This window comes from Fusarium pseudograminearum, chromosome 1 (assembly GCF_000303195.2).
Source record: "Fusarium pseudograminearum CS3096 chromosome 1, whole genome shotgun sequence".
NCBI classification, from domain to species: Eukaryota; Fungi; Ascomycota; class Sordariomycetes; order Hypocreales; family Nectriaceae; genus Fusarium; species Fusarium pseudograminearum.
Window position 1 is genome coordinate 5,327,799 of NC_031951.1, and position 13,887 is coordinate 5,341,685.

The 13,887-nt window shown below is 48.0% G+C and overlaps 4 protein-coding genes across 4 annotated transcripts, besides 2 other annotated features; 1 reads left to right on the forward strand and 3 right to left on the reverse strand.

Annotated features, from left to right (window-relative positions):
• Positions 1-1,716: 1,716 nt before the first annotated feature.
• Positions 1,717-1,743: a microsatellite.
• Positions 1,744-2,109: 366 nt separating this feature from the next.
• Positions 2,110-2,601, forward strand: FPSE_06994 (uncharacterized protein; the record flags this gene model as incomplete). The annotated part of the gene is made up of 2 exons (XM_009260112.1): positions 2,110-2,126; positions 2,187-2,601. The coding sequence occupies 2 exons, from the start codon at positions 2,110-2,112 to the stop codon at positions 2,599-2,601; spliced, it is 432 nt and encodes a 143-aa protein (XP_009258387.1).
• A 361-nt stretch (positions 2,602-2,962) lies between these two features.
• Positions 2,963-6,388, reverse strand: FPSE_06993 (uncharacterized protein; the record flags this gene model as incomplete). Its single annotated transcript, XM_009260111.1, has 1 exon — positions 2,963-6,388. One exon carries the CDS (start codon positions 6,386-6,388, stop codon positions 2,963-2,965), a length of 3,426 nt encoding a protein of 1,141 aa, XP_009258386.1.
• Positions 6,389-7,269: 881 nt separating this feature from the next.
• FPSE_06992 (uncharacterized protein) lies at positions 7,270-8,430 on the reverse strand (the record flags this gene model as incomplete). The annotated part of the gene is made up of 1 exon (XM_009260110.1): positions 7,270-8,430. The coding sequence occupies one exon, from the start codon at positions 8,428-8,430 to the stop codon at positions 7,270-7,272; it is 1,161 nt and encodes a 386-aa protein (XP_009258385.1).
• Positions 8,431-9,062: 632 nt separating this feature from the next.
• Positions 9,063-9,110: a repeat region.
• A 983-nt stretch (positions 9,111-10,093) lies between these two features.
• Positions 10,094-11,811, reverse strand: FPSE_06991 (uncharacterized protein; the record flags this gene model as incomplete). Its single annotated transcript, XM_009260109.1, has 3 exons — positions 10,094-10,971; positions 11,014-11,439; positions 11,490-11,811. 3 exons carry the CDS (start codon positions 11,809-11,811, stop codon positions 10,094-10,096), a joined length of 1,626 nt encoding a protein of 541 aa, XP_009258384.1.
• Positions 11,812-13,887: the final 2,076 nt, after the last annotated feature.

The following is a 13,887-nucleotide window of genomic DNA, read 5'->3' on the forward strand; positions in this document are numbered from 1 at the left end:
GAAAAAAAAACAAAAGTCGCGAATGGATGATGATGACGGTGAAAAGAGGTACCTCTCAGTACTAAAAAATGGCTGGTAAGTGGCACTGGCGCTGGCACTTGGCCGGCACTGGCACAGAACTGGCAACCTTATAGACTTGGGCTTGGGTACCTGTGCTTTGAAGGGTGTGGTACCTTTCTTAGCTCCAGTTCCAGCAACAAACACCTAATTCCCGCTAGTTAGCTTGACTTTGCTAGAGAGCAAAGAAGGTGATGATGTATGTAGCAAGCAAGTGGAATCATCTGTGCATTGATACTAGTGTTTGGGGCTTACTGAAGCGAGTTTTCTCCAGATCAGATCAATCATCAAAGTCAAAATGCACTGACCGAATGCTGCAGCAGCCCAAAACTTGAGTGAGACTCTACCTGACAAGACAAGGAGGGAGAATGTTTCCACCTCTCTATTCCCCGATTGCAAGGTATGGAAGGTAACGCACACGAGGGAGGGAAGCTAAGGGAACAGGGATCGAGTGACGTGGTTGATTCGGGCTGGTTGATTCGATTTTGTGTGTGTGTATGTGTTGCTTGTACCTCATAAAATGTCGAGTTTCTTTAACCTTGTGTACCTCGACGGTTGAAAGAAACAATTCACAAGCAAAGAGATTAGATTAAACATCTGGCTTTACCCGTTAACTGCATTCTACATGTCCTTAACCAAATGGCTTAAAGTGGCTGATGTCTCAACTAGAGCTACTAACTCAACGAACCGCTTCAGCCAAGACATGTACATAACAGTATCATTTAGCGCCCAGACTGCCAGCTGTCAAAAGTCACCGCCTCTTACACCATTATTGGACAGGCAATTGTTACAGATCGCAGCACCATCTGGTATCGATGTTGGTGACTCACACAATCTAATCAAACAAGAGACATTCAGACATTCAATCCAAGCCTGGCAAAAGAACATAGAGAAACTCTTGATTGTAAGCTTTAGGCGACAACGATAAATAAACAAAGAGTTGAGCCTGAATAGCATATACTGACCTGTTAATTTCATCTCTTATGTCTCCAGCCGTCAATTTTTCTAATACCCTGATGCATACCTGAGCACATGCAGGCAAACTGCAGGCCAAATGACAAACTGCTTGACTTGCCGCCAGGCCTTTGTTAAAAAAACTCTGAGACCAATTGACCAATCTCTTATCGTGGAGCGGCCGAAAGAACTCCTCCATGCATCTCCAGCCTTGGCTATGGAGTACTGGATAACAGAAAAGATGACCTCGAAAGTTGGGATACAAAAATAAATAGCCTGAAAAGTGTCATCTAGATAGTATAAACTGATCTACTAATCTCGTCTCTTATACTTCCAGCAGCTACCCTGAGGCCGTTATCATCAACTTGATTGTTAATCCTTGTCGAGTCTCGCTTGCTTAAGGCCATCCCAGTCAAATATTGATACGAACCGTGCTCAACCTATGAACCAATCTCTGTGGAGGTTACCTACAAACTTATACTTTGCTATACCCGCTTAACAGCAGACATGGACGAATTAATTGTCTCATCTATTGCCATAGTTACTTTGAAGTTCATCGTTACCCCAAGCCATATTCAGAGTTGCAACATGGCTCTACCGGCTTATATTCACCATACAGTTTCATTGAAACAAGCAAACTTGCCATCTGACTGACTCAAACTTGATTAAAGACATAAACACGACAGTGAGATGCTTCAATTATCCAAAATAAAAATAAAAATAAAAATAAAACTCCCAGCTCCTACCACATCCCATGTCTTCGTCTTCTTATATCGACCCCCAGAGCCTCAACGCACTAATTCAACCGAGACTAAGCCAAATTTGCTCCTCCCCCATATCTCCATCTCCATCTCGCCAAAAAACGACGTAACACTCTCTCTCCAAACCCAAACCGCCACCAACCAAACTTCCATGTCCCTCCGACCGAGTCCAGTCTCCCATCTTCAACAATCCCTCCCGATTTTTTGCGCAAAGCCCGCGCGCAAGACGGCAGCAACACCTCTAGCGGAGAGACACAAAGTAAATAACTCTACCAATATAACCTACATACCTATATCTCGACATTACATGCACGGCGCATAAGGCCTACCTCTCAACATGTTTTGTCTACGCAGGTAAACCACCACTACCAACTAGATACAAGACCAATACTCATTTATTTATTTTGTTAATAGTTGGCTTCCGCTGCTCTTTATCCCGACAAACGCTTCGCCCGCCTTCATCTTCCTCTTCTTCATCTGCACCTACTTCCTCAACCGACCCTGCGTCTACTGCTCCATCCTGCTGCTCATCCTCTTCCTGACCTCGTGCAACTGGTCCGACCGATGCTTCTTCGACTTTAGCAGCAACTGGTTCCTGCCTCGCCCGACAACACAGATACTACCATCCGACGAGATTGCCGAGGCCACCTTCAACTCGACCGCTTTCGAAATGGTCAACACCACCGTCGCGGCAATCGTGAAATCTGCTAGCGAGGATCTCGAAGCGAGGAGGGCCGAGTGGTCCGGCCTGGGGATCGAATGGCTCAGGAATCTCTTGGGTAAGAGGGAGTGGAGGATTGATTGTATGGATATCTACATTCGGCTATAGGGGATGCCCCTTTTGATATCAGACAAAGGAGTCAATATACCGTGGCCCTAACGAAACGTACATTTTATGGACACGCATCATCTTGATCACTTAGACAGGGTCTTGGCAAGCGTCTTGTATACAACATTAATACATCACAAACAAATCACAATCTTGCATCGTTAAGCATAATGTTTTCTATTCTCATCATATCGACTAGTCACCGTAACAGGCCACTCATTATGTACCCTTCATGTATCATTCAAACTATCAATCATCGCAACAATACCCGCCATTTTCATCAAAAAGAATGCGTTCTAGGTATATCCTTCGTAACAACTTACATCAAGGCATGTAAAACGTGGCATCGCTTGCAAATATCTCAAAGCTCCTCATGCTTCTCCTCCTCTTCAAGAGCACCCGCTGTCTGTTCAGGGGCGGCCTTACCAAACCACCAAGCCTTTGGCGCGGCCGACTTGGAAGGCGTCTCATCTTGGAGATCACTGAAAGAATCAATGGCAGGTGGCGCAGTCACCTGGGCATCTTGCTCTTCCTTGGTCTCCTTGGCCTCATCGGCCTCCTCAGCCTCCTCGACCTCCTCGACAGTGTTAGCTTCTTCTTCTTCAGAAACAAGAATAGTCTCCTCGGAAGGGGGTGCCTCTTCCACAGACTCCTGTTCAGCGGAAGCCTCCTCGACCTCAGAATCCTTAGAATCCTCAGAATCCTCAGAAACAACCTCAGCTTCGGCTACTACACTCTCCTGAGCCTGCTCCTCGACAACCTTCTCATCATTCTCGGCCTGGTCCTCTTCAGCCTCTTCATCATTGACAACCTGTGCAGCCTGTGTCTCGATAGAAGGCCTCTCGGCATAAACAGTCGCAGTCTCGACAGAAGTAACCGTCTCCACGACACGAACAATGCGCTCTGAACAGGAAGGTGCCTCAAGCGAAGGGATAGCATCGCCAATGGCGCTAGGGGCGGAGCTGTCGTCAATAGACTTGACTTGCTCCTCTTCGGCACCATCCTCCTCAGCAACATCCTCCTCCTCAGTGGCAGGGGTGTCCTCAACAACGACACTCTCTTCAGGAAGATCAGACTCAACACCACTCTCCTCCTCGACAGCAGCAGCCACAGAAGCAGTGACTTCCTCGATAGGGTTGATAGTCTCCAAGCCCATTGCCTGTGTTACTGTAATAGTAGGGACCTCTTCATTCCTGATAAATTCGAATGCGTCAGGACTTTGTCGGGATCCAGGGCCTCCTCGGATAGCCAGGAGTACAATGAGAATGCTAAGTAAGCCGATCAGGATGTTTTTCTTATCTTGCATCAGGACACGGGCCGACTCAGCCAAGAGCTCTGGGAGAGAATCCTTCGTTGCCTTGGCGGAGCCGTGCTGTGACTTGAAGGATCGCTGGGCATCTCCATTATGATTTTCTGAAGCTGGAGGAGCATTGTCTCTCTTTTGGTACTCTGCTTTGGGGGAAACAGATGGTTCGTCCATGCGAGAAGTATCGGGCGAGCGCGCACCAGTTGATGCTGCCAGACTCCTTTCGCGTTCTTCTTGGAGGTGCTCATCGATATCCTTCTCGAGATCATCAAAAGATTTGCTTTGCTCGGCAGCATGGCTCTCATCCATACTGAGGTCCTCAATAGGTCCATGGGGTTCTCCCCGTCTCGTAGACACGCGTCCTCGCTCCCTGGATTCGAACTCCCTACGTTCCTCTTCCAGCCTGACGTATCTCTCCTCCTCTTCAGCTTCTCTCATAGCCAGGTCCCTCTCCTGATCAGCCTCCAGTTGCACAAGCTCATGATGGGAGACTGCGTCGACAAGAGGCTCAAGTTCAACATCAACTCGCTCCATCTCTTTCCAGCAAGCTTCCCAAGCACCACCACGGATCAAACCGTTGCTGGCGTATACCTTGACACGGAAGATTTTGCCCTGGCCAAGAGATTCGTAGTGAATGTCGGATTTACAGGTCTTGCACCAATGTGTGGGTTGTGATTGGCGACGACTTTCCCTGCGTCTCTCGGCTTCTTCTTCGTCTTCCTCCTCATCTTCGTCGCTCTCAGAGTCTGAATCCTCAATGGTCATCATGTTGGAAGGACCGAGATAATGACCGCACTCGAGGATGCGAGCACGACGTCTCAAGGGAAGCTCAAGCGCCTCCAGTAACCGCTCCTCGAGAACCTCATAGTCGTTCTGAGGATGAGGCAGGAGGATACCGCGTTCAACGGTGGTATCTGCCATCCGGTTCTGGAGTGTGCGCCAAGCATCTTTGATTGTCTTGCATTCCTTGCTCAGTTCCTCTGGATCTGCGTTCTCGAGTACTTCACCCCAAGGCCACCTAAGAGGAAGTAATGTGACATGGAGAAGGACAAGTGGCGGTGTAGATCTCTTGAAGCGAGGCGGTGTCCTCTTCGGCGAATACTGCTCTGAAAAGCGAGGAGAACTCATTCTAGATGAGCTTGGGAGAGGTGCCCTTCGACCAGAGCGAGGAGAGCCGCCGACTGTTGAGCCTGGAGGCGATGACATTTGCATGGCCTTGACGGAAGAAGGTGACCGGAAGATGGGCCGTGGGTTACCTCGAATAGTGGGGATAAAATCCTCGTCTTCCCTGTCGTATTCAGAGAAGCCAGAGATGCCAGAGATACCCGAGACACGGGGGGACCTGGTCATCCGGTGCATGGCATCCTGGGCTTTGCGGTGATCGCCCTCGGATACGGAACCCACTGAGCTTCGAGGACTGCGGTCGCTAAACACGTCGTCTTCGTGCTCGTGATGAGAGCTGTTCTCACCACCTTCGTCCACACCGCTCTTGACCGAGCGAGCCATGTTGGCGTTTGATTGCCGCGCACTGATGGTTTTGGCGTGGGATATATAACTGTCGTCGTCTACTTCGGAGTAGTCGTCCAGAGATTCTTGCTTCTCGTGATTGTCAATCTGAGAGGCGATATCGCGGGCGACTTCCTGAATAGCTTCAGAGCGAGTGGATTGACGGTCTGAGTAACTGGATCCGGAAGAACCAGAAGACACACGTCTCGACCCAGATATTTCTGATTCTGTTTCAGAAAATTGTCGCTCTTCAATGTCTGCGATGGATTCTTCAAACTCGGCGGCAGACTTGTCCTTGTCTTCCTCGACAGGCTCGTCGTCGTCGTCGAGGTCGTCGGCGGTAGCGTCTTGGACAGAAATATCGCCGGTAGAAATATCTGCCGAAGAGGTGTCCTCAATTGGAGCTTCGGTAGTAGTATCCTCAGCAACCGTGACGTCTTCGACAGGGGTAGGTTCCTCGTCGTCCTTATCTTCTATATCGTCCAATGAAGGCTCTGGGGCTAGGGTGTCGATTTCAGCCTTAGATGTAGGTTCGTCTGCTTCAACTAGTGGCTCTTGAATTGGTTCTTCGGTGTCTTTTTCTAAAGTAACTTGAGGTTCGGCTTCGTGGTCAGATTCGACTTCAGAGTCCGAGTCGGATGATTCGTAGTCAGATTCTGAAGCTGGTTCAACCTTTGCTTCAGCTTCTGGTATAGCTGATTGGTCGGATTCTTGTTCGATTATGGTAGATTTATCCTCTCCGGTAGCTTCAGTCGTAGGAGCGACCTTGGCTTCAGCCGTCGAGTGGTCGTGGTCTTCTTTATCAATATGTGTGTTGAGGGATTCAGTCTCTTGGTTGGTGGTGGTTTCGTCTTGCACCTTTGGCTCCTCTGGGGCCTTGTTTTCGTTATCGTCCATAGGATCGCTTAAGCACGATGGATCAACGTGGATCTCAAAATCGAGGTCGTCGGCCCTGATAGTGTTGCGACGGGGCATCTGACGACGAAGGGGAAAGCGGTCAGTGGGTTTCGGTGTATGTGTGTCGAGTAATTTGCAGTGACACACACACACGAGATAGAGAGAGGATTTAGATTTAAGAGAAAAAGGAAAGGAATACGGAAGCGAGAAAGAGAAAGAGATCGAGGGATCTTCCTGGAATGGTGCAGATATTAAGGTGTCGATTCCCCAGATGCATGGGTTGTGTGGCAGCGGATGGTTGGTCGAGGACGTTGGGACTGACCCTGGCCATTGTTTACATTTGTTGCTGGGTCGACGACTGTCTCTGACCTGACGATCCCGTAGCATTTGTCTCAACACAAATATTCGCAAGCGGAAGATGATATATAATAGAGTAATAATGAATTACCCATTACCAGTTACGTATGCTCCTGAATATCTCCAAGTTTTATATAAAATAGCTGATGAATTGATATCCTTTGTTGCTATTTTCTGCCGCCATTCTAGCAAACTCAGCTTCCCATGTTAGTGTAACCTTTTGGGTGATGTCATTCAATTGGACGATCCTTTTCACTTTAAATCTAGCGACTAAACGATGCCCAGCAACCGAATAAACCCATGTCATCTTTATGCACTTCCATCACATCAGACCATTCATTCATTCAATCGTGAATCAAATATCATTGAATGTATAATAATTCACTCTGCTATTCCCTTCACCGCTCCATCACCAAATAATAGAGACTTCCCTCTTTAGGGTAGCTCTTCTCCCGGGAAACGGCCCGCTGGGTCGAGATCTGTTTCACTTGCAACAGCCGCATTCCTCGACCATGAGAAAAGGTACAAGTGAAACCTTGTGCTTCTATATCCGGTGTACAATGGCCAAAGTGGCTTACAAACTTGATTGTTTGGTACTTCTCCTAACAAGATGGCATTGCGATGTACACTTTGGATGTTACATATGTCATCATCCGCATTGTCTTTGCCCAAATACCTATTCTCTCGTCAACACTGTAGCGACTTCGAATTTCCCAAGGACAACGCTCTATAACATCCTTTGTCCCAGTATCGACATAGTAAGTATGTGACCGCCAGTCAGGATTCAAAGGCGAATCACAACCCCCCAAGTCTCTCCATGTGTTCACAACCAGGTCTCCTGATTGTACACTCATCGAAAACTCAGTAAGACACCAAGGACACGCTCCGTCGAACCAAACTCCATGCATACTATATGCATCTTGCAGGCATTCGAAGAAAGGATCGCTGCACTCGGGGTGCAGTCTAAACCGCTGCCTCTGTTTGGACTGACGCTTCATTTGACTCCCATACATTCTCTGGCGTTGCAAGAAATGTCCAAATCGCTCGGGGTCCGTGAACTGATGCATGCATGACCCGAAGGGTGTAAGTCGGTGCATTTCTATTGGTTTGTCTTCCCAGTTGTTTGTGAAACGCCGCTGGGTAAAGGTAAGATACCTACCAGAGACCACCTTGGGATACCACTGGAAGGAACATGTCTCCTTAGCTCTCCACAGAGGGCCAGGTCTGAAGCGAGGTCTAAACACCGTCTTGAACGGTTCCAGCAGAAGTCTGAGATATATCGCTTGCCTCAAGTTCCTTCTATCGAGCTCGCTGTATTTGATGGCAAGCTGGACGTGCTTATGCTCGACCATCACGGCATTGCGCTCAAACAAGTATATCTCATCCGCAAAATAGGGCAAATCCTGAAAGATGGGACGACCCTTTGGTGGCGTGGGCAAGTCGCTGTATACAACAGCCCTGACCAACGGCCACTCTTCAGCAACCCAGCAGTCGGGTCGGTCTCGATGAATCAGAGCAAGACACTCCAGCTTTTCCTCTCGAGAAAGGGCCGGGCTTTTGAGCGAGTTGTACATGGCCAAGCATGTTAGTCGAATATATGCTCGGCTGATGGGAGGAAGGTATTCGTTGATAAACTCCAGAACCTCGACAGGGAGGTTGAGAAGAAAACACCCAGGCCTCTGTTTCTTCCGTGGAGTGATTGCTGGTAGTAACGACCGAAAGTTGGCCGGAGTCTGGCAAATGCGACGCTGTAGCTGATCCATCTTGGTATTAGACAAAGTCTATGGGTTGAGGTTTGTCGGATACAGAGCTGATTGCTTTGAAGAGGACTGTTTCTACTGAGAAAGAGTGGTAAGCAACGATCGTGCTAGAGGCTGTACTACTTCTGGAGGAATACTATTTCAAGCAGCTCTGTTGTCTAAAGATGAAAAGATCTGCCAGGAATATATTTATACCCAACTTGAGTTCATCATACTTTTTCTCTTGTCAAAAGACAAAGCTCTCTCAAAAAACTTTAACATTCCAACATAAGTTTGGATAAGAGTTAAAGTTAAGATAGACAGGGCGATGAGTCAAACAAAGTAGAACAAATATACTCTTGACTCTGGAGTCTGCCTTTTGTCCATGAGCTGAGTGAAGCATATTCCTTTCATGATATCGAGATATGGCTGTCGCTATTAAAGAAGAGTTAGATATCTCATGCCAACCGTATCTTGCTTCTGCAGCCTTACCACAAGCTCTTGTTTAACCCCAAACTTGACAATAAGACCAAGAACCCAAACTAGGAAATTCACTACCTTTTTTTACTAATGCTAGTGGCGCAATGTTTAACTTGACAACATGCTATATGCCCATAAAGTAACTCTTTCAAATGCAAAGTCTTCATGCTCAAAGTTTTCTTCCTATCAATCTATTTCTCTCTCTCTTTTCTTTCTTTCTTTTTGTTTACAATCTCTGCGAAACCTTGTATATTCTGCAACAAAGGTATTGATGGTAGGAATATGATGAAGCGTGTGTCCCTGGCTTTATCAGCACAGGACAAAGTCTAGGGTTACCTATATGCTTTATCACATGTACGCCAAAACGAACAAAATATAGCTCTGATAGTATCCTTGGCATACGCTCTTAATGAATCCACTCTTACAAACATAGCTGCAATTAATAGGTGTATAAAGATTAGGAAGATCTTTGTGTAAGTAGGAAAGGCAGCCTGGCGCAACCCATGCGTGGTATTCCAAGTGTGCCAATATCAGATATCAGAAAACGAAGAATTTAATGCTTACTACATCCCTCCCAAGTCTTAGAGTACAAGAATAAACCATTTGAGAAGCCTAATCTAAGTAGCATTGGCTGGCCTAGCAATTTCGTCCCTTACGCTAACAGTGGTCGATGTTTCTGATACCCTGAGGCTAGGCCGAGACGTATGCAGGAAAGCCATTTGTCGTTTAACCGACTGAAATCAATTTAACAAATCCTGGACGCCACTCCCGTTGCTGTAACCAACAGGCATGATAGCCCTTGTAACTGCATTCCAGGCGTGATTGACCAGCCCCCCGGTTCGTATCACGAGTGTAAATGAGCCTCATGTAACCGACTTAGAAGGGTATAACGATTTCGAGTTTGACTACTACCTAGCCCATCCAGAATTCGAGTAGAAGATCCGACACTGCCCATCTATTGGGTCCTCTCCATTTCCCATTATGAAGCTTCGCACCTCTGACACCGAAAGAATTCACAAAAAGGTATAACGCTCAAGACCTCTTATGCTCGTTTTCTCCCCATATAACACCCATGTAACCCTTGTAGACGCCCAATGCAAAAAAGCACATCCATGACAGGACGCCTCCCACGCTATATCGTATTTCCTGTATCCCAAACCCTCCAGCGCCAAAATATATCAAGAGAAAGTTTGCTTCAAATGAGGCGCTATGGCTCTTCAGCCACAGGACCAGGGTGTTCTTTGGGTGGATTTTGCAGCTGTGTATTCGAACCCCGCGTGCCTGGTCGATGTGTATCAGTTTGGCCCACGAGATGTTCACTCGGCCCGTAAAACCCGTGCATTTCTTCAGTAACACTGGTGAGATTGCTTTGGCCTAGTGAGTCGCTCCGTATGCGTGGCCCACTAGAATTCCGCTGAGCGACTGGGGGTCGACTTTGGGCACTCGGAATACTGCCAGATGATCGCCGTCTCTCGTCTCGCGGGAACACCACAGATGATGGAGAGCTCGGTAGCTCTGGTATATATGGCGTTGCCTCGAGCTCGGCCGTAGGCTGAGTACCTGCCATCACTCCAGGGGTACCATCAGACCCCTCGGAAGCATTACTGTAATTTCTAACATGGGTATATGTTCCGTGTGAGTCTGTACTCGACCGGTTCCTTGTTGAATGTGTGAATCTCGAGATCTGGCTGACTCGTTGCTGGTCACCTGCAGCCACACCTGCAAAGTAGTCGTCACGATTGCCCATCGCATCAAAGCTGGGGTGTCTGCTCGTATTGGCACTTGTTGATATGGCATGGTATCCGTTTGCCCCAGGCGTAGGTTCGTTCGAACTTTGATCTGCACTTGCAGGACCGAATGGCGACGTTGCTGCTGAATCAGGTCCTGGATTTCTTGGCCGTGGAGGTATTAATGATGGATGAATCAGGGGGTTGGTGCTCAGCTCGTCCACCTCTGAGTCCGCTGTCTTAAACTCCCTCGTAGGTCTCGGTTGAGCGTTGGATCCGTGGGATCGGTCGGATCTCTTTGAGGTGCTGACTGCTGCAACAACCTTATTCAGATGGCGAATAATGATAAAGGCTGTTACTAAAACAATGATTAAAAAGGCCACAGAGCCAGCAATAATACCAGCTAGTGCACCGGTTGATAAGCCTCCCTTGTCGTCATTATCCTTGTCAGATGAGGATGTTGGGCTCTCTTTAGCGATCGCTGAAGGGAAGTACTTCAGAACTGCTTGGTCGTTATTGTCGCCAGCATCGACTGTAGGGAGAGCTGTAGGAACTGTTGGTGTTTCCACTTCGATGGCCGTCGTCCTGTATGTTGTTCGCTCTCCTTGTATTGTCGTCGTGATCATCATGGTGCTCGTGACGGTTACAGGGTCAGAAGGGTAACACTGGTTCACACCACAAGCCAGGCCGTTGGGACAACATCCATAGCTTAATGACGACGGACAGAGATATTGACTGCTTGGGCACCCGTATGTATACGGTGATCCAGATGGCGGGACGCAATTGTCCGCAGTTTCACACAAATATCCATCCGGACAGCAACCGCCTATTTTATGTAAGCGTAGCTCTGCAAAGAATGGACTTCCAAATACAAACCTCCATAGACCGCATCACAAACATGCCAACCGATCTTGGTTCCACATGTTGAGGGTCCCTTTGTTGTCGCTTGACAGCTTTCTTTGGCGCAATCGTAATTCTCGGGACAGCAGCCTCCATTCAGACTTGCTGGGCACAATTTCATACTCGTAGCACATTGTTCGTCGGCTCGTCGACCAAGCCCCGCGGCCTGTGTAATTTGTGACTCCTTTTCAATCCTATGAACTCCATCGTATCTTTTAAAGTCGGCCGCCTCAATCCCCAAAGCCCAAAACGCACCCAGAAGCGAGGCGGCACATAATCTACACCCCCAGTTCCTCATCTTGTGCGATCATGGAACCGAGGGGAAACGCGACAGCGAACCGAGATAATTTCGCAAAGTCGCGAGGGGTGCCGATCATGAACCAAATGCGAAACGGCTAAATAGAGCTTTTTGAAGTGGTGGTCGTCGCAAATGTATGACTGTGATTTGATCGATAGTTGATGGTGTAAAGCCGCCACAAGCTAGTTTGAGCTAGGATCGTCGTCGAGTTGTAGCCGAGTATTCGTTCAAGAAAATTATTGTGAATAAGGAAAGAGCAGAAAAGGAGAGTCAAGTTAGACAAAACACAGATTCCTAATGTCAGCAATGGAGGCCTTAGAGGCTTGTCCTAAGCCGGGGTCAGAAGATGCTACGCCACGAGTGAGCAGTAATTGCTGCAATCGTGCAAGACGAGACAACGGCGTCTGTAGGGCTGAGCAAAATGCCCACTGAAACCAGCTGTACGGGCCGTTCTGGTTGGATAGAAAGGCTCAGTGCGCTGTGTTGGTGAGATTTAAACAATTATAGCTCCTCTTGAGGATATTATCATGGGTCCAGCGTGGAGACAGAGCCCAGAAATGAAACGGTGAGAAGATGAACAACACAGACATGTCGAGCAATTGTCTAAGGATAAGCATAAATGGGCACGACACGCGGCTCGTTTTCTCATGCAGGAATCAGCTTGAGGTGAAACCAAATCGGCGATGCCATAGGCCAAAAGCCTCAAAACTATCGATCGGTGACGGAGCTACGATAGTATGTCATCTTTCTCTGCTGCCCTACCTCAACCCGCAGCTCATGGCGACACATCTGACTGGATTTGCTGGGGACAGTGCCCCAAGGGTCCGGAGCGAAGCCCCCTAGCTGCTCTATTTCTGGATCCTCAGGACGACTGCTGTGTCCCTCATTGCACCATTGGTCGACGACCGACTTCCCAGCCTTTCAGTGGCCGACCAGAAACGGAAAATGCATTGCTCGGAACAAAATGGTGCATCCATGTGCATTGGGTTGCTACCGTGGCAGCCATTCACAGGACTTTTCCGTCTGACAAACAGACAAGGCCACGAATTGGATGCTATCCTGAATGAGACAACCCTGTCAATAATCGACAGGAGAGACACATGGTGTTACCAAAGTACTGGGGTTTTGGGGGCCGAGAACATCGTGAGCGGAGAGCCGGACAGACTTCAGTAACCTTTGCGACGAAGAACAAGAGTTTTTGGGCTGTGCTCATTGATGAAGTCGATGAGAACTTCGGCTGTGTGGGTCTCAACCGAACCGGCGAGCAAGCCGAATAAACATACACAGGATCAGAAAGGCAGCGTGAACATTGGGTGTATCACGAGATCGTATGGACTAGCCAAGCCATCTATATGGACCTTTTCCTCATTTTAATAATCCGGCCGTTCCTTCGGCGATCAGGCTGTTGTTAGCTTCAATGTTCCACAATAGAGTGATCATAGTTTGACGTTGCAATCATTTTTTCTCGACGATCATATGGGGCTCGATTCGGAACTTTATCGTTTGGCCTGGTTGGTTATACCACGAGCTCTTCCAGTTGACATCGTGACGGTGCTCCTTCCGAATATAGATTGACCCCTCGCTGGAGCAGACGACAGAATTGAGAAATTCGTCTGTGGGGACATTTCTGGGCTAATGTCAATCTGAAAGATTTCCGAGGTGTTGCGAACCTCGGCTCCCAGGGCAATCGGCATTCAGGGAATTTCGTCAACAGGCCCGTCACTGTAGATGCTATGTTGAGCCTCGTCCAGCCTGAACGTCTGGCTCAGAAGTAAGGGGAAAGCCGTAATGGTGGTTGGGTTATGACGAACATAGCTGACTCTGATACAGTTGCAATACCCATGACATTAGCTGGAAAGTGTAATCATCAATGATCAGCCCAGATCGCGCAAGTGTTGACGTCGCTCCACTTGTCAATAATGCTTGTTCAAAGCCAAATTTCCCTAGCTTCGTACTTATCCACATATCATGAAGTTGACTAGTGGGTAGCAGAAAAGTTGACCTCTCAAGTCTTGGTGTACAAAATAAATAGCCTAAAGAGCATAATCTAAGTAGCATAAGCTGATCTAATAATTT